General features: G+C 46.5%; 1 protein-coding gene across 1 annotated transcript; it reads right to left on the bottom strand.

Moving 5' to 3' along the window:
* Window positions 1-3801: 3801 nt before the first annotated feature.
* LOC112246280 (DNA replication licensing factor mcm2) lies at window positions 3802-20099 on the bottom strand. The gene is made up of 16 exons (XM_042324855.1): window positions 20018-20099; window positions 18904-19094; window positions 18555-18718; window positions 18261-18385; window positions 17568-17706; window positions 15735-15954; window positions 15279-15486; window positions 14924-15058; window positions 14295-14486; window positions 11836-11929; window positions 11363-11613; window positions 10822-11061; window positions 8770-9012; window positions 8327-8509; window positions 6173-6328; window positions 3802-4486 (listed from the first exon to the last, which is right to left on the bottom strand). Exons 1-16 carry the CDS (start codon window positions 20021-20023, stop codon window positions 4376-4378), a joined length of 2658 nt encoding a protein of 885 aa, XP_042180789.1. The 5' UTR covers window positions 20024-20099; the 3' UTR covers window positions 3802-4375.
* Window positions 20100-20135: the final 36 nt, after the last annotated feature.

Below are 20135 nucleotides of genomic sequence, written 5' to 3'. Positions count from 1 at the left end.
GTTTTCAACCAGCGATTGATTCATCATTGCTTTGCACAAAAAAAGGCTTCACAGGCCAGGATATTGCTGCCAGTAAGATTGCACCTAAATCAACCATTTATCAGATCATCATGAACGTCAAGGAGAGCGGTTGAATTGTTGTGAAGAAGGCTTCAGGGCACCCAAGAATGTCCAGCAAGCGCCAGGACAGTCTCCTAAAGTTGATTCAGCTGCGGGATCGTGGCACCACAAGTACAGAGCTTGCTCAGGAATGGCAGCAGGCAGGTGTGAGTGCATCTGTACGCACAGTGAGGCAAATACTTTTGGAGGATGGCCTGGTGTCAAGAAGAGCAGCAAAGAAGCCACTTCTCTCCAGGAAAAACATCAGGGACAGACTGATATTCTGCAAAAGGTACAGGGATTGGACTGCTGAGGACTAGGGTGAAGTCATTTTCTCTGATGAATCCCCTTTCCGATTGTTTGGGGCATCCCAAAAAAAAGCTTGTCCGGAGAAGACAAGGTGAGCGCTACCATCAGTCCTGTGTCATGCCAACAGTAAAGCATCCTGAGACCATTCATGTGGGGGGTTGCTTCTCAGCCAAGGAAGTGGGCTCACTCACAATTTTGCCTAAGAACACAGCCATGAATAAAGAATGGTATCAACACATCCTCCGAGAGCAATTTCTCTCAACCATCCAGGAACAGTTTGGTGATGAACAATGCCTTTTCCAGCATGATGGAGCACCTTGCCATAAGGCAAAAGTTATAAGTGGCTCACGGTACAAAACATTGATATTTTGGGTCCATGGCCAGGAAACTCCCCAGACCTTAATCCCATTGAGAACTTGTGGTCAATCCTCAAGAGGCAGGTGGACAAACAAAACCCCACAAATTCTGAAAACTCCAAGAATTGATCATGCAAGAATGTGCTGCCATCAGTCAGGAAGTGGCCCAGAAGTGAATTGACAGCATGCCAGGGCGGATTGCAGAGGTCTTGAAAAAGAACGGTCAACACTGCAAATATTGACTCTTTGCATCAACTTGATATAATTGTCAATAAAAGCCTTTGACACTTATGAAATGCTTGTAATTATACTTCAGTACTCCATAGTAACATCTGACAAAAAATATCTAGACACTGAGGCAGCAGACTTTGTGAAAATTAATATTTGTGTCATTCTCAAAACTTTTGGCCACGACTGTACATTGTAATATTGTTGTAAGGTGGTAGTATACATGCTGTATTGTAGATCTGTAGTGTTGTAATAATGTTATATGATGTATGTACTGTTTTATATTTTGTTTGATATGTAATCTAAGTGTCTTAATGTGTTTGGACACCAGGAAGAGTAGCGGCTGCCAGAGGGATAGTTTTTCATTTTTCCAAAAGGGAATTTCAGGAACACTTCAAATAAGGGCTGTGTTTCGTGTAGGTCTACCCTGGTGTGACGTTTTGATATCCATCTAAATCTCTCTCAGACACGGTGACTTTTATCAATATAATTCAGCTTCATTTACTCTCAAATTCGAAAAATGCTAATTAGCATCAAAGTAGACATCATGCAAGACTACAAATCCCAGCATGCTCTTGCACGTCATCTCCAGCTGACACCTTTGCTAACAGGTATTGTCAATTTAAAACTTGCCCAAGACAGATCACAGAATTGTCAATTTAAAGAAATATAGCCAATTTATAAACGACTAAATTTAGCTAAAACGTTAGATAGTTAATCCAGAGATCCTTACATTTTCTTTGATTTGGCAGTCTCGTCCAGATCATCATGGTATTTGTAGTTCTTTATGATAGCCACATTAGCAGCTAATTAGCATTTCATTTTGGGGGGGTAAATACTGGTGAATATAATTGATAAAAGTTGTCTTGTCTTAGAGAGATTTACGCGGTTCTAAAATGTCACGCCAGGGTAAGCCTTCACGAAACACAGCCCTTGTTTTAAGTGTTTCTAAAATCCCCTATAGGAAAAATGAATGTTGGAAAAACTATTGGAACCATTTCCTTGTTTGACCGCTAGGTTTTATGGGTATTATGACTCATACTGTGGTAATCTATTATGGATATTTTTATTTGTCAAATGGCAGTCAAGCATCAATCATGTCACCAGAATAAGAAGCTTGATATTTATTGGAAAGGATCATCAAAACTCATCACGTGCACTTTCACCACCCCATGAAGTTTATCATGACTTATTTCATATGTAGCCTAATAAACTACATTGTTTCCCGAGTGGGAGGTCCACACAACATATCATCACGTGACTGCCAAGATAATTGACTTCGATATGGTTATTATATCAAAATTTGCACATAAAAGAGTTTCCACCGCCATTTCACGCATGATATATTTTACACACAAAAAGATACCGTGTCGAACGAACAAATTCTTTCCACATTTATAAAATTGTCCTGTTTCCGTCAGCCCAGTAGTCACTTTTTTCATGAGTCAGCTAATTACTCCAGGCTCCCGAGTGGCGCAGGGGTCTAAAGCACTGCGGTTCAGTGCAAGAGATGTCACTGGTTGAATCCAGGCTGTATCACAACCGGCTGTGATTGGGAGTCCCATATGGTCCCACAGGGCGGCGCACAATTTGCCCAGCGTCGTCCGTCTTTGCCCGGTGAAGGCTGTCATTGTAAATAAGAATTTGTTCTTAACTGACTTGCCTAGTTATATAAAGGTTAAGTAATTTAAATAAAAAAATCTGCATAGAATGGTTGGATGGAAAACTGGTTGCAGTGATTTTTAACCAGAAGAAACCGCCTTTATGAATGGCGAGACTCGAGGCTATAACAATGTGTATTCTACGTCACCGACACACCCATAAATGTCGATTCGCTGATAGAGCTGTACATGCAGCAGGCCACTAGGACTACAGATGTTGATCCTTGCAGTGGCAGCAGGTGACACACTGTCCGCAAATGACACTTTGAGTCCTCCTAAATACACGTTCTGACCATGTCTTCAGTACACGTGGCAAGCTTCAATAATTGTCATTTATTAACCCAAAAAATCCCTGACTTCTACAGTCCCAGAACTGTAATGCATGAAGGTCAGCATTAAAGTCATTGGTACAGATGAAAACCATATTACAACATCAAGAAGACTGAGTCCAACCTGAAATCACAGACTATCCACAACACCTCTCACGGACAGACAACGTAAATATATACAGAAAAATATAAAATGCAACAACTTTAATATTTTACTGAGTACAAGTTCATTAAAGGAAATCAGTCAATTTAAATACATTCATTAGGCCCTAATCTATGGATTACACATGACTGGGCAGGGGTGCAGCCATGGGTGGGCAAAGGCCCACCCACTGGGGAGCCAGGCACAGACAATCAGAATGAGTTGTTTCCTAACAAAGGGGCTATATTAGACAGAAAAACTCCTCAGCACCCACCCTCAGACCATCCTAAAGGTGAAGCAAGATGTGTGGGTTCTGGGCTGGCGTGGTTACATGTGGTCTACAGTTGTGAGGCCAGTTGGACATACTGCCAAATTCTCCAAAACAACATTGGAGGCAGCTTATGGTAGAGAAATTACCATTCAATACTCACTCTGGCAACAGCTCTGGTGGACATTCTTGCAGTCAGCATGCCAATTGCACGCTCCCTCAAAACTTGACATCAGTAGCATTGTAGACAAAACAGCATATTAATGGAACCAACAAGGTGCACCTGTGTAATGCCTTTTCATCAACTTTCTTGATAGACCACACCTGTCAGGTGGATTAATGATCTTGGCAAAGGAGGAATGCTCACGAACAGGGGAAAAACAAATGTGTGCACAAAATGAGAGAAATGTACAATTTAAGGTATTTTTTTATTTCAGATCATGAAACCAACACTTTACATGTTCTGTTTATTATTATTTTTTGCTAAGTGTACATGGTGCAGTCAAATTATGCAATACTTTAGTTCTGGGTCGACCAAAATTAACCCAGAACTATTGTAGTTTATCTTTCAAAAACATGAATACAGCTAAACCATAACATTACAAAAACACTTCAATTTGACAACACACAAGCTGTGTTCTAAGATGAGAAAGTTGAAAAGTTCATAATGAAGAAATATACATGTTACATTCACACAAGTCGTACAATGAATCCAGACCATGAATCCAGTCCAATTGTAACATTGCTAAGAAATTGGCCATTTTACGATTTATTAGAATTCTCCCAACAGCGTGACAAATATTTACAATTATTTACACATCCAGACTGAGATAGTGCCCCCAAACAGCACCCTGTGAGCCCTGGTCCAAAACTAGTGCACTACCCTACGGTCCCAGGTCCAAACGTAGTGCACTACATAGGGAATAGGGTGCATTTAGAACACAGTAGGTAGTCGTCCCCCAGGCAACAGCAGATGGACAGACTTAGAACTGCTGCAGGATCAGCTTCTTCTTCATGTCGTGAGAGAACTTGTTGGATCGGAACGCTTCGCTGTCATAGAACGCTGACAGGTTGTGGATGCTGATCTGTCTGGCCTGGGGAAGGAGAGAACAGAACAATTCAACTATACTGAACGAAAAGGCAAAATGCAACAATTTCAAAAAGATTGTTACTGAGTTATAGTTCACATGAGGAGATTAGTCAATTTAAATACATTTATTGGGCCCTAATCTATGGATTTCACAGGACTGGTAATACAGATACCACCCCCGCAAAAAAACAGGATCTCATCACGGTATTCCTTTGCATTCAAATTGTCATGGATAAAATGCAATTGTGTTAGTTGTCAGTAACTTATGTCTGGCAATTCCATAACCACAAACCCAACAGGGGGCACTCGTTTTACAGGAAACCGCTTGCCCACACATGTCTGCGTTGTAAGGCCAGTTGGAAGTACTGCCAAACTCTAAAATGACTTGAGGTGGCTTATGGGGCGAAGGTTCACCTTCCAACAGGACGACGACCCTAAGCACACAGCCAAGACAGCGCAGGAGTGGCCTCGGGACAAGTCTCTAAGACTCTTTGTGGCCCAGCCAGAGCCCTGACTTGAACCCAATCAAACATCTCTGGAGAGACCTGAAAATAGCTGTGCAGCAACACTCCCCATCCAACCTGAGAACTTGAGAGGATCTGCAGATAAGAATGGGAGAAACTCCCCAAAAACAGGTGTGCCAAACTTGTAGCGTCATACCCAAGAAGACTCGAGGCTGATATTGCTGCCAAAAGTGCTTCAACAAAGTACTGAGTAAAGGGTCTGAATACTTATTTGTAAAAAAATCTAAACCCGTTTTCACTTTGTCATTATGGGGTATTGTTTGTGTGTAGATTGAGGGAAACAAGCAATTTAATCAATTTTAGAATAAGGCTGCAACGTAACAAAATGTGGAAAATGTCAAGGGGTCTGAATACTTTCCGAATGCACTGTATATGGGGGAAACTATTGAACTTCACAAATAGCCCCAAATTATGTTTAATCTAGTCAAGATATAGAATGTTGCATTTATATTTTTGTTCAGTTTATATCAGCATTGACAACAAGTTAAACATTTTCCCCAAGGGGAAGAACAGAAATAGAAAGCAACTTCACACTACTCTATACAACCGTTACTCCACACAGAAGCATACAAAGCTCACCCTCCATTTGGAAAATCTGACCATAATTCTATCCTCCTGATTCCTGCTTACAAGCAAAAACTAAAGCAGGAAGCACCAGTGACTCGCTCAATACGGAAGTGGTCAGATGACGAGGATACTACAGGAGTGTTCTGCTAGCACAGACTGGAATATGTTACGGGATTCATCAAATGGCATTGAGGAGTACACCACCTCCGTCACCAGCTTCATCAATGACGTTGTCCCCACAGTGACTGTACGTACATATCCCAACCAGAAGCCAAGGATTACAGGCAACATCTGCACAGAGCTAAAGGGTAGAGCTGACGCTTTCAAGGAGCGGGACACTTATATGAATTCCCGCCATGCCCTCAGACGAACCATCAAACAGGCAAAGCTTCAATTCAGGACTAAGACTGAATCCTACTACCACAGCGCTGACGCATCTTGCTAGAATACAATGAGGGAGAGGAGACCGAGAGGAAACGATCTCAGATTGAGATTGCACCATGGTTAGCAGCTCGGTATAGTACATTACAGTAGAAATGAAAGGAATACATTTTACACCATTCATTAAGACACCAGCTTCATGACTAACAGCTCATTACCTTGTCCACCAGGTCTTTCTCTGGGATCTCGATGGTGTCCTGCTGTGCTCCGTACCGGTTCCTCTGATACGCCACCTGCTCTGACACCAGCTGCTTCAGGATGAACAGCAGCAACTCATTGTTGTCTTTTCTGAACGCCAGGTAACGGGCAAACGTCTAGAGAGAGGAGGAAACAAGGGATAAGTTTAGCAGACCTGGCAACCCTGTCCAAACTTTTAGAGTGCCAGACGCATGCGGCAAATGAGATTCAACACGCCGAATTGAGATCCCCCCCCCCCACGCTTGTGCGCATGCTGTTTGTGAGTCTGATCGCAATTGTAGAATTGTACTAAATCAAGTCTTGCAAAATGTTGGAATACTTTGACAGCATTCCATTTACACCCATGGTAGAAGTCAGGCTACACAAAGCTTAACTAGGCTAAGCTTGTTCAGTAGGCTACCGTAAAGAGAATCTGACTGCTGTTCAGTAGGTTACCGTAAAGAGAATCTGACTGCTGTTCGCTAAAAGAGTCTGGTGTTTCAGCCCATGTAAAAAGGTGCTCATTGTATTTCTTTGCAGCGCAAACATAATTTCAGATTTTTGAAATTGATACAATCTCAAATCTAGTGCCAAGGCGTTTTAGAAGCATTGCCTCTATAACTAATACCGGACACTCGTTCATTCTTCATCGCGCCGTCTTCTAAACTCCCGACTCCACTTAATGACAAGAGGTTCATATTTATTTTTGATTATACTTTTTGTGACGTGGATCAGAAGTAGTTACCGTCTATCAGGTCCGTCTATCAGGTCCTCGTAATGTTAAATGGAAAACACCTAATGAGATGCAGAACTAAAATGTGTATCCCACTCCCACAAACGCGACCAGGTATTTTTCCATTTCATTTCTTTCAATAGCAAAATGCGAGTGAACTGCTGGCCCTTCAGAGCCCACTGAATGTCCATCTTATGTTCTCTGACGTTAGCTTGAAACAATTAGTGTTCACCTTTCCACAACACACGGGGTCGAAAAGGGATTTGTCCATGTGTTCACGTACAGCTGACAGTCTGCAAACTCAGCTTCACAACAAACAGGAGGGGGGCCAGACACAGGGCAGCTACGTCCAATAATGATGTATTCATCTCCATGTCCGTTGACACAAACTCCGTACATGTCTGTGTGTTGCAGCTCGAGAATCGGGATGTGAGATTTACTCAGTTTTTGTTATGTAAAATAAATACCAAATCAGGCCCTATTCATTTCTGCATACTTTTAACTCGGATCTCGTACCTGGACAGAGAATTGCATAGTTGGTACGCAAAATGCGTACATGTTGGCAGGTCCGAATTAGTTTCAGAATAAAAAGCAGCAGTTTGTCATCTCGTCTGAGTGCCAGGTAACATCAAGAGGACCAGGAACCAGTGTTAGACATACTGTATTCACCTTGTTGTGACAGACAGTCCAACCCTTCTATATTAATAGTGTATGACCACTTAAGTGGAGACAAATCTATGTTGGGCTTTTCCTCCCTCCTGCACCATCTTACCCTTCACAGAACTAGAACACATATGACCCTTTTCCTCCCTCCTGCACCATCTTACCCTTCACAGAACTAGAAGAACACATATGACCCTTTTCCTCCCTCCTGCACCATCTTACCCTTCACAGAACTAGAAGAACACATATGACCCTTTTCCTCCCTCCTGCACCATCTTACCCTTCACAGAACTAGAACACATATGACCCTTTTCCTCCCTCCTGCACCATCTTACCCTTCACAGAACTAGAAGAACACATATGACCCTTTTCCTCCCTCCTGCACCATCTTACCCTTCACAGAACTAGAAGAACACATATGACCCTTTTCCTCCCTCCTGCACCATCTTACCCTTCACAGAACTAGAAGAACACATATGACCCTTTTCCTCCCTCCTGCACCATCTTACCCTTCACAGAACTAGAAGAACACATATGACCCTTTTCCTCCCTCCTGCACCATCTTACCCTTCACAGAACTAGAAGAACACATATGACCCTTTTCCTCCCTCCTGCACCATCTTACCCTTCACAGAACTAGAAGAACACATATGACCCTTTTCCGCTGCAAAACGGTTTGCTACAATTTGCTGTAGTGAACACGAAACCACGAATAGTCTAGCACATTCCCTGTGCTTACCTTCCTCATGCTCCTCATGACGCTGAACTTCTGAGTGTCGATGAAGCTCTCCAGCATGACTCTGATGGCCATGTTGACGTCGTCCTCCACTACGTAGTCTCGGAGGTGCATCCTGGCGTGGGCCTCCGCCATGCGGATCATAGACTCGATGTGACGTACCGTGATGGGGATGCTGCCTGTCGCCTACACAGACACATTAAGTTATTCAATTGTTATTGACAGTAGACAGTTTGGACAGATGAAGGTCACGACACCCCTCAAGGACAAAATACAACTACATGATAAAAGTATCCGTTTCGGCATCAACTCAGAAAGTAAATTAAAACATGAAATCGGCCCATGCCAGCTAAGGGCCTTGCATCATCTCCCCAGGCTTTAGCTCAGCTAGCTAGCTTACAGTCTTACCGGCTGAGGGCTCGAACCACCGGTTGTGACACACTCACCATGGACTCTTTGCGCAGGTCGCTGTAGATGCGAGCCACTTTATCCTGGTCCATCTGGTTGAGTTTGGGCCGGACCCTTTCCTTGGAGTACATTATGTATTTCCTCAGCAGCTCCTGGGGGATAGGAGGCACGTCTGTGGTGTTGGGCAGAACCACCTCCTCCAAACCAGCCATGCCACCCTCCTTGTTGCTGGGGTGATGCTTGATGTGGCTTCCCACCACGAAACGAGCCAGCATCTCATCCTGTAAATGAGGGACAAAGACATGTTAGAAGGTTGCAATATTGCAAAGAAGACATTGAAGACAATGATTGCTTCCTATGTAGGGACCCAGCACAAACACTGGGACAAGCACCTTCACGAGTTTCGATTTGCCCTGAATTCTGCTGTGCAAGAGTCCACTGGAGTCACACCTGCAGAGCTGAACCTAAGTCGTCCTCTCCGAGGACCCTTGGATATGGTGCTACAGCCCCAGCAGCTTACTCCAGACGCTGCTTGCTATGACCAGGTAGTCCATCTCCCGACTTGAGAGCTCTTGTCTCAAAGAACACGATCCAGGCTCGACTCAAGCAGAAGAGAAATTATGATAAGAACAGACGAGACATGCAGTTCCAGCTTCGTGATCGGGTGTGGCTTCGCTCTCATCCTTACTCGAAAGCTGAACAATTCTTCTCTGCCAAGCTCGCTCCTAAATGGCAAGGACCATATAGGATTGTGGAGCAGATGGGCCCTTTGAACTACCGAGTGGTGAAAGAGGACACAGGTGAAGATATGCGCGTTGTCCATGTCTCACGCCTTAAGGCCTGTTACCCCTCGGCTGAGGAATTGAGGCGATTGAGCGCCGCAAGGTCCTGGATATCTTTGAAGAGGAAAGTGAGGAGACTTTTCTTGGATTCCCAGACTCAGAAGTCTCACACCTTAAGGCCTGTGATCCTTCAGCTGAGGAGCGTGAGCTCCAAAAAGTAATGAATATTTTTGTAGAGGAAAGCGATGAGACCTTTCTCGGTTTCCCCGACCAAGATGTGCCTTCCAGGGCAATGGTCGGCTTTTTCCAGGGGAGGGGTGTGTGACGGCCCTGAATTATTCTGAACCGTCTCAGTGCAGCTCCTTCCAATAGGGCGCTTTCCCTTTAATTCCCAATTAAATAGCCAGCATCAGCTGCGCAAAGGGGTTGTGATGGAGACGTGAATGAGGATGTGTTCAACCCTCAGTGCCGAAGCTTCTCTATTCCGTTTGTTTTGTTGCCGTTAAACGTGTGTTTTGTAGCCTAAGAGAGTTTACCCAGGATCGGATCCACTCTTTGCGTCCGTGGACCACACCTCTCCGTTCTTCGTGGCCTTTCTCCGCTGGAGATCTATTGGCGGATTGGATTGTCTGACTGACCGACTGACTACCACCTTTTTGTATACGGTATTTCATTTGTTTTGATGCGATGTATACTTTGATTTATGTAGTTAGTTGTAGTTGAGGACTTAGTAAGAGTTGATACGCTTTAAAGTTCTGTGGTAAAATAATTGTTATATTGATTGTATGTTTAATACTGGGTTTACGCTACACGGAATGAACGGACAAACATTGCGTGACAAAAGTCACTTGAGTTCACTGAACTCCTTTACCGGGCTGGACTCTTTTTAGGCCCGAGGTACAGGACATTTCTGGAGGAACCAGAACTCATTGTGATATTATTATATGTGTGTAATCATTGTTGTTGCTAATACAACCCACGCAAAAGAATATAGTTGTTTTTGAAGTTCTTTCCAATGTTTTAAGGGTTTATGAAAAGTTTATTTCCATCCTGACTTTTACATAAGTCCTTTGTATTGGTGTAGACTTGACGGACCAGATGGGACTCATTCCCACCCAAACTAAAAGGAGAAACCAATGTTTTCTCTGGTAGGCACAACCTACCTGGCACCCCTATAAATAATAACCTCAAGTCAAAACCGTTACAAAGTGTCAATTCAATCAGCTAACTAACAAAACATCCGGTCATCTCATTACAGGGATGATGCGAGAACAACAGAAAGCTGAGAAGTTGGCCAATAGTCTATACCTGCACTGGGTCCACAGTATCTCTGACTACACACAGGATGTCAAAACGAGACACGATGGGCTCGGTCAGATCCACGTTCTCAGAGAAGGTCAGAGACGGGTCGTAGCGACCACCGATAGGGTTGGCAGCAGCGATGATAGTACAGCGTGCCTGGAGCGAGGTGACGATGCCAGCCTTGGAGATGGAGATGCTCTGTTGTTCCATGGCCTCATGGATACTGGTCCTGTCTGCATCGTTCATCTGGAGAGGAGACATGTTGAGCACTGCAGTCTACAGGAGGGGGACAGGAGTGTCCACAGACAGGAAAACCTACACTTCCATTCAAATATACTATACTTGGTCTCCCAAGTCTAACCCACACATTTCCCTCCCACACCTCAACCACCCTCCCCCACACACACCTTAACCATCTCCTTTCCCCCACACCTTAAAGTCGATGAGACAGACCCCTCTGTCCATTAACACCAGGGTCCTAGCCTCTAGAGTCTTAGTTTAACCCAAATCCCTTTCTTCCATCATATCAACCCTTTCTCCCTCTCACCTTGTCAAACTCGTCGATGAGACAGACCCCTCTGTCTGCTAACACCAGGGCTCCAGCCTCCAGGGTCCACTCCCTGGTGACCGGGTGTCTCTGTACGTAGGCGGTCAGGCCCACAGCGGAGGCTCCTTGGCCTGTGGTGAACACCGCTCTGCTGGCCACCTTCTCAACGTACTTCAAGAACTGGGACTTGGCCGTACCGGGGTCACCGCACAGGAGCACGTTGAGGTCACCACGCACCTTGTGCTTCCCACCTGGAGAAAAGAGGGAAAGGTAAGAGCCCAGAACAGAGGAAGGATAAATGACAGATGATAGAAGCATCATAGCAGAGGGTTGAGCAGCCAACCAGGGTGGCCCTCATTCAAAAAAGCTACTGAAAATGCTTTTTTATTTGATCAAACAGCCAACTCAGTTTAAAGGAAGGTTGTTCTCCAGAAGGAGCGTTGGCTACCGCTGATGTTGAATGGTTCACCAACCTGGGTTCTTGGGCTCTCCGCCAAACAGAGCCAGAGCCAAGCCTCTCTTGATGTCTTCATGGCCGTAGATGGAGGGGCCGACACTGGCAAAGACCTGCAGAGAAACAGGAGACAGCCCAGGGGATGAACAGGGTGTAAACAGTAGGGGATGAACAGGGTGGACCGGTTGTGGGGGGGATGAACAGGGTGTAAACAGTAGGGGATGAACAGGGTGGACCGGTGGGGGATGAGACTAAAGAAAATATGACTAAAAGCCAATCTACAGATATTGACAATTAACATTTGCTATAGACACTGACCAGGTGAAAGCTATGGTCCCTTATTGATGTCACCTATCAGTGTAGATGAAGGGGAGGAGACAGGTTAAAGAAGAATTTTTAAGTCTTGATACATGGATTGTGTATGTGGCCATTCAGAGGGTGAATGGACAAGACTAAATATTTACGTGCATTTGAACAGGGCATGGTAGTAGGGACAACGGTTTGTGACAAGAGCTGCAACGCTGCTGGGTTTTTCCAATCTCAACAGTTTTTCCTGTGTGTATCAATAATTGTTCCACCACCCAAAGGACATCCAGCCAACTTGACACAACTGTGGGAAGCATTGGAGTCAACATGGGCCAGCATCCCTGTGGAACGCTTTAAATAAAACGCCCTGATGAATTGAGGCTGTTCTGAGGGCAAAACAGAATGGGGTGCAAATTAATATTAGGAAGGTGTTCCTATTGTTTTGTACATTCAGTGTATATTGTGCCACAAGCCATTAATAATTGTTTCCACAGTATGTCAATGGGCTTGTATCTGTTATTAAATACATCAAAGAAAAAGACTGAAGGACTTATGACCACAGGGCCCCCCTCCCCTCACCGTACCAGCAGGGCCCCCCCCCCTCACCGTACCAGCAGGGTCCCCCCCGTACCAGCAGGGCCCCCTCCCCTCACCGTACCAGCAGGGTCCCCCCCTCACCGTACCAGCAGGGTCCCCCTCACCGTACCAGCAGGGTCCCCCCCCTCACCGTACCAGCAGGGTCCCCCCTCACCGTACCAGCAGGGTCCCCCTCACCGTACCAGCAGGGTCCCCCCCCTCACCGTACCAGCAGGGTCCCCCCCCCTCACCGTACCAGCAGGGTCCCCCCTCACCGTACCAGCAGGGTCCCCCCCCCCTCACCGTACCAGCAGGGTCCCCCCTCACCGTACCAGCAGGGTCCCCCCTCACCGTACCAGCAGGGTCCCCCCTCACCGTACCAGCAGGGTCCCCCCTCACCGACCAGCAGGGGCCCCCTCACCGTACCAGCAGGGTCCCCCCGTACCAGCAGGGTCCCCCCTCACCGTACCAGCAGGGTCCCCCTCACCGTACCAGCAGGGTCCCCCCTCACCGTACCAGCAGGGTCCCCCTCACCGTACCAGCAGGGTCCCCCTCACCGTACCAGCAGGGTCCCCCTCACCGTACCAGCAGGGTCCCCCCCCTCACCGTACCAGCAGGGTCCCCCCTCACCGTACCAGCAGGGTCCCCCCCCTCACCGTACCAGCAGGGCCCCCCCTCACCGTACCAGCAGGGTCCCCCCTCACCGTACCAGCAGGGTCCCCCCGTACCAGCAGGGTCCCCCCCCTCACCGTACCAGCAGGGTCCCCCCGTACCAGCAGGGTCCCCCCCCTCACCGTACCAGCAGGGTCCCCCCCGTACCAGCAGGGTCCCCCTCACCGTACCAGCAGGGTCCCCCCCTCACCGTACCAGCAGGGTCCCCCCGTACCAGCAGGGTCCCCCCGTACCAGCAGGGTCCCCCTCACCGTACCAGCAGGGTCCCCCCCCCGTACCAGCAGGGTCCCCCCGTACCAGCAGGGTCCCCCCCCCCTCACCGTACCAGCAGGGTCCCCCCCCGTACCAGCAGGGTCCCCCCTCACCGTACCAGCAGGGTCCCCCTCACCGTACCAGCAGGGTCCCCCCTCACCGTACCAGCAGGGTCCCCCCTCACCGTACCAGCAGGGTCCCCCCTCACCGTACCAGCAGGGTCCCCCCTCACCGTACCAGCAGGGTCCCCCCCTCACCGTACCAGCAGGGTCCCCCCCCCCTCACCGTACCAGCAGGGTCCCCCCTCACCGTACCAGCAGGGTCCCCTCCCCTCACCGTACCAGCAGGGTGTCGTCCCCCCCGTACCAGCAGGGTCCCCCACCCCCTCACCGTACCAGCAGGGTCCCCACCGTACCAGCAGGGCCCCCCTCCCCTCACCGTACCAGCAGGGTGTCCCCCCGTACCAGCAGGGTCCTCCACCCCCTCACCGTACCAGCAGGGTCCCCCACCGTACCAGCAGGGTCCCCCACCGTACCAGCAGGGTCCCACCTAACTCACCCTCTCTCCGAGGTGCTCGTGGTCTGACGTCGCACCAGCAAAGTCCCTCCTAATGGAGTCTCTCTCTGATGTGCTCGTGGTCTGACAGTTTACCAGTAGGTGTTACTAACTTACCCTCTCGCCGATGCGCTCGTCCTTGGACAGCGCCACGATGGCCTTGATGTCCTCGTCAGTGAGCTCAGCCACGGCCACTTTGTTGTCTCTACGAGCGATATGATTGGCCATGATGACTGTAGCGAACACTGGGAAGCCGTTGGCCATGTTCAGAGAGCCGTCATAGTTGTTGTTGTAGATCCCGGTCAGTTCCTGGAGGAAAAGAGCAGTTATTATTACAACCAGCTAGCTAGGTTATTAAGTCAACATTCTCTTTGACAAGCAGCATCTAGAATGTTAACATTCTCTTTGACAAGAAGCATCTAGAATGTTAACATTCTCTTTGACAAGAAGCATCTAGAATGTTAACATTCTCTTTGACAAGAAGCATCTAGAATGTTAACATTCTCTTTGACAAGAAGCATCTAGAATGTTAACTCCAGACATGATGCTGGGATTAGAAAATAAAAGTAAAAAACATGGCTGTTCAGAATGGCCTCGCATTCATCAAGTACCTACTAAAATAATACTTGATGCAATGACATGAGTCTTTCGTCTCACAGCCCCGTACATCCCACAAGCAGACAATGTTACACTGCCCTACAGTGTTGAGAATTAGAGAGACTAGTTCTGTTAGGAGTCAAACTTACTATTTCGTCTCCAGGTTTGCATTGGTCCACCAGGTCAGCCAACAGGATGGCATCTTTGGAGCGTGGGAGGCGGCCAGCGGCGATCTTCCCGGGGCTCTCCTGGATGGTGATTCGCTGGTAGTTCTGGTACACAGTCTGATAAAAAAATTTATCAGTGGTCAAAAACACTTATTTATTGCCTAGTCTATCTATTAGTCAGCCCCTCAGCCTTCACATTCTGGTGAAGAATCCGCCGTGGCGCTGAGGGCAGAAGCCTGGCTTCCCTTCCTGGTTCAACCTCATTAGATACTATTTTTATTGGTCCACTCATGTTTCTAACCTTTTTATGAGTATTTCTATTGGTCGACTGACTCACCAACTCCATATTAATGTCGAAGGGGCCGAAAGACTGGCACTCAGGGCAGGAACCTGGCTTCACTTCCTGGTTCTGGGATTGGAAGAAGGGCCCCAGGATGAAGTTACACTTGTTACAGTTGTACTTGACCATTCCCAGCTGCGGTAGAACACCTGTACAGCAGGTCACCACTCCACTGGTACGGATCAACTGGTTCAGGTGGAGTTGTCTGGAGAGGAGAAAAAGCATTCATATTAATCCTATAGAGAGGAAGTGATGCAAGAGGCTCAGTATCAGCCTGTGTGCATGCGAGTTCCCTCAACTCTACTGCCACGTTGTAGCTCTGTGACACTGTAGGAGACGAGCCTCTCGCTCTGTTGTTACTGCAAAAGTCAGGCCTGATCTACTAATGCTAAATTTGTATCGCGGAGTCTACTTTTTTTTTTAAATCATGGAAGACATGTGATCAGTATTAACCTGAGGGATCTCAGCTCCTCGACGAGGGGCAGGTTGCAGATCCTGACGTGGATCTCCTGAGCGATGCGGTCGTATTTTGGATACATGGCCAGGACTACCTCCTTGGCTGCCTCGTCAAATATCTTCAGCATCTCAGTTGGCGCCTCGGGCAGGAAGTAGGCCAGGACATGCTCCCTGGCTGCTAGGTCCTCGTAGTTCACCACCAGACTCTCCTTGTTCTCTGGATGGGGTTGGATCAAATACATCAATCTTTCGTCAAGACTGTGAACCTTTAGACACAGTAGAGTAAAGCCAGGTGCAGAATCCCTAATGTTGTAGTTCATATAGTTTGTTCTCTATCCTCTTTAAAAATAGTGAACCAACATGGTTTTCAGCACTTCCCCTGACTGATCAAAATTAGTTCTCATGGCTCTCGTCTCTCTGCAGCAGAGGTATAGGTGAGCAATGTTAGGAACATCAAATCGTAATACATATAGAATCGTGAGAATAGCAATACATATTGTATCGGCACCTTCGTATTATAATATCGTATCGTGAGGTCCCTGGCAATTCCCAGCCCTACTATAGATACTGAAAATTACAAGTCACCTTGTGACTCTGCAGTCCGACTTCAGAACAGACCTAACAAAGCTCTAACAATACAAATACATTACATGACCAAAAGTATGTGGACACCTGCTCGGCAAACATCTCATTCTGAAATATTCAGCATTAATATGAGAGTTGGCCCCCCCCTTTGCTGCTATACCAGCCTCCACTATTCTGGGAAGGCTTTCCACTAGATGTTGGAACATTGCTTCCATTCAAACACAAGAGCATTATAGTGAGGTTGGGCACTGATGTGTCAGCGTTCCAATTCATCCCAATGGTGTTTGATGGAGTTGAGGTCAGTCCTCTGTGCAGGCTAATCAAGTTCTTTCACACTGATCGAGAAACCATCTTTATATGGACCTCACCTTGTGCACGGGGCATTATTATGCTGAAACAGGAAAGGGCCTTCCTCAAACTGTTGCCACGAAGTTGGAAGCACAGAATCGTCTAGAATGCCATTGTATTTCCCTTCACTGGAACTAAGGGGCCCAGCCCGAAACATTAAAAAAAAAAAATACGACAAAGACCATTATTCCTCCTCCATTAAAATGTACAGTTGGCACTAGGCATTCGGGCAGGTGGCATTCTCCTGGCATCCACTAAACCCAGATTTGTCCATCAGACTGCCAAATGGTGAAGTGTGATTCATCACTCCAGAGAACGCATTTCCTCTGCTCCAGAGTCTAATGGAGGCGAGCTTTACACCACTCCAGTCGACGCTTGGCATTGCACATGGTGATCTTAGGCTTGTGTGCGACTGCTCGGCCATGGAAACCCATTTCATGACGCTCCCGATAAACCATTCTTGTGCTGACGTTGTTTCCAGAGGCAGTTTGTCACTCAGGTGTGAGTGTTGCATCCGAGGACAGACAAATTTGACCCACTTCAGCACTCCCGTTCTGTGAGCTTGTGTGGCCTACCACTTAGCGGCTGAGCCATTGTTGCTCCTAGACATTTCCACTTCACAATAACAAACACTTACAGTTGTCTGGTGCAGCTCTAGCAGGGAAGAGATTTGAAAACTGACTTGTTGGAAAGGTGGCATCCTATGACGGTGCCACGTTGAAGAAAGTCACTGAGCTCTCCAGTAAGGCCATTCTACTGCCAGTGTTTGTCTATGGAGATTGCATGGCTGTATGCTCGATTTTATACACCTGTCAGCAACGGGTGTGGCTGAAAAAGCCGAATCAACTCATTTGAAGGGGTGTCCATATATATTTGTATGTATGTATGTATGAGTACCTTTGCACATGTCGCTGATCTTCTCCTTGAACACGTTGTGACCGTTCTCATCTACGTGGGTGCGCAGGAAGTTCTTAAAGCGGTGGTAGATCTCCAGACGTGGCGCGGCCATGACCACCCACTCCCTGACCGAGTGGCCCTGCAAGCAATACATCCATCAATCCATCCACCAACCAATTAATCCATCCATCAACCATCAATCAATCCACCAACCAATTAATCCATCCATCCATCCATCAATCCATCCACCAACCAACCAATTAATCCATCCATCAATCAATACATCCACCAACCATCAATCCATCCACCAACCAATTAATCCATCCACCAACCATCAATCCATCCACCAACCAACTAATCCATCCACCAACCATCAATCCATCCACCAACCAATTAATCCATCCACCAACCAATTAATCCATCCATCAATCCATCCACCAACCAATTAATCCATCCATCAATACATCCCCCAACCAATTAATCCATCCATCAATCCATCCACCAACCAATTAATCCATCCATCAATCCATCCACCAACCAATTAATCCATCCATCAATCCATCCATCCCCCAACCAATTAATCCATAAATATAGCACGTGTTGTGTTGTACAAGGTAAGGTAGGTGAAAATACAGTGGACTTCACAGAAATATAAGTCAATAATATGAATGAATATAATAAATATTTTATTACCTTCATGTCCTCTAGGTTCTCGATGCTCTCGATCATTTCCTCATCGTCCACCCCTGTGCCCTCTGCAGCCCGCTCCGCCAGGCGACGCCTCCGGGCCGGGCGCTCTTCATCCTCATCCTCACTGTCTGTTAGAAGGAAGAGGAAGGTGATGAGGAGGTGGAGAGTTGAAAGGTGATGAGGAGTTTCTTAAAAACTGACCATTGTGTGTCATTTCAATCCCACTATCTAAGAGTAGAACAACTAATCTTATGGTCAGAAAATATATAACAGACTATGAAAAAGAGAACTTCTCACCATACAGCAGTCCTCTCCTCAGCCTGCCTCCCTGCTCCCGGTCTCTCCTCCTCATAGCGTCCTCAGCAGCAGCCCTGGCTCCAGGAGACAGCTCCGACAGCTCCTCATCAAGATCCAGACCCTCCACCTCATACCTGTCCAGCTCAGGAATGGCTCGGTAGTCTCTGCATGGGGAGGGATGGGAAGAATGTATAAGCAAATCATATTGTATTATAAACCTATATAATTTGTGGTATAAGTGCTTAGTAAACATGCGATAACATAGCTATAACCTGAAAACACTACACGTAAAGCACTACAGTACAAGACTACATGGTCTGAACACCTCTCTCTCCCCTCCCTTGCTCACCTCTCCATTGCATCTCCAATCAGTTCCTCCCCGTCTCCCTCATCCTCCTCCCCAGGCAGAGTTCCTTCACCCAGGAGCCCCTCAGACTCATCCTCAAAGGGGGGCAAGTCTCTCCCGGGGCTGGAGGTCAGTTCCCCCCGCCTGGAGAATCTGCTGGGGCTGGTTGCCATGTGATATGACTCAGATGAATCCTGACAACAGAAAAAGACAAGCAGTCAAGTCAGATGTATTTTTGCGTTGTTACATTTGCTACAGATGTTGCATTTCATATATTACAGAGTCCATCTATTGTCTCAACACACAGTTTAGTGCTAGATAGCTTGCTAGCTAAGATTAATATACCTATTCCTTAAAGATGGTGAACAGAAGCTCAAACTGTGGAAAGCAGTTTACTAGCCAGCTAGCTAACGTTATCAGTAATTTATTGCTGCATTTAAAATTAGTAATTTAGCAGACGTTCTTATCCAGGGCGATTTACAGAAGCAATTAAGGTTAAGTGCCTTACTCAAGGGCACATGAGATTTTTCACCTGATCGGCTTCGGGATTCGAACCAGCGACCTTTCTGGCCCAACGCTCTTAGCAGCTAACTTTCATAGTGACAATGATGTGCCTAGCTACGATGGCTGACAAAATGGCACACTTTAGCTACCTGGCTAACAATAGAAGCCATGCAGATCACATTTTTTTTGTGTAATTTAGTTACCGTTACATGGCAATGAACACTGAACTTACCTATATAATATAAACGATTAACTACAGATTTTAGATCAGTTTGATATCTGGCTAGCTAGCGAACTAATGAAGATTAATACAACTATGGATATAACGTTAACCAGCACATGAGTTGTCTGTCTCAGACAACGTGAGTCGATTCTTAACACTTTCTCAACTTTGACTGGCGAGCAAAAGACTTCACGAAAAAACAGAAATCTTCAGATAATTTATCAAGGAACATAAACAACTTTCAATGCAATGGGCTTTATTGGCATGGGAAACATGTTTACAATTGCCAGAGCAAGTGGAATAGATAAACGTGAAATAAACAATCAACTATCTGTCAAGTAAGAAACATATAAGATGAATATATTGCCGATTTTGATAATAACCACTCACCGCCATTATTCCGTGCTTGCTTGTCTCTACTGCTGCCACGCAAAAGTTTTTTTTTTTTTTTTTACCACTTACTTTTCCCGCGAAATAATCACGTGATATACAAAACGCGCGAAATATC

This window comes from Oncorhynchus tshawytscha, linkage group LG07 (genome assembly GCF_018296145.1).
Source record: "Oncorhynchus tshawytscha isolate Ot180627B linkage group LG07, Otsh_v2.0, whole genome shotgun sequence".
NCBI classification, from domain to species: domain Eukaryota; kingdom Metazoa; phylum Chordata; class Actinopteri; order Salmoniformes; family Salmonidae; genus Oncorhynchus; species Oncorhynchus tshawytscha.
Note: the sequence above shows the minus strand (reverse complement) of the source record. Positions and strands in the feature narration are given on the sequence as shown.

Excerpts from the sequence above, each read along its gene's own strand:
- LOC112246280 (XM_042324855.1), bottom strand. Across the intron at positions 14,487-14,923 it reads GCAAACCTGGAGACGAAATA|GAACTGACCGGGATCTACAA; the intron begins GTAAGTTTGACT and ends CTTTTCCTCCAG. Across the intron at positions 11,614-11,835 it reads CGGAGAGCCCAAGAACCCAG|GTGGGAAGCACAAGGTGCGT; the intron begins GTTGGTGAACCA and ends TCTTTTCTCCAG.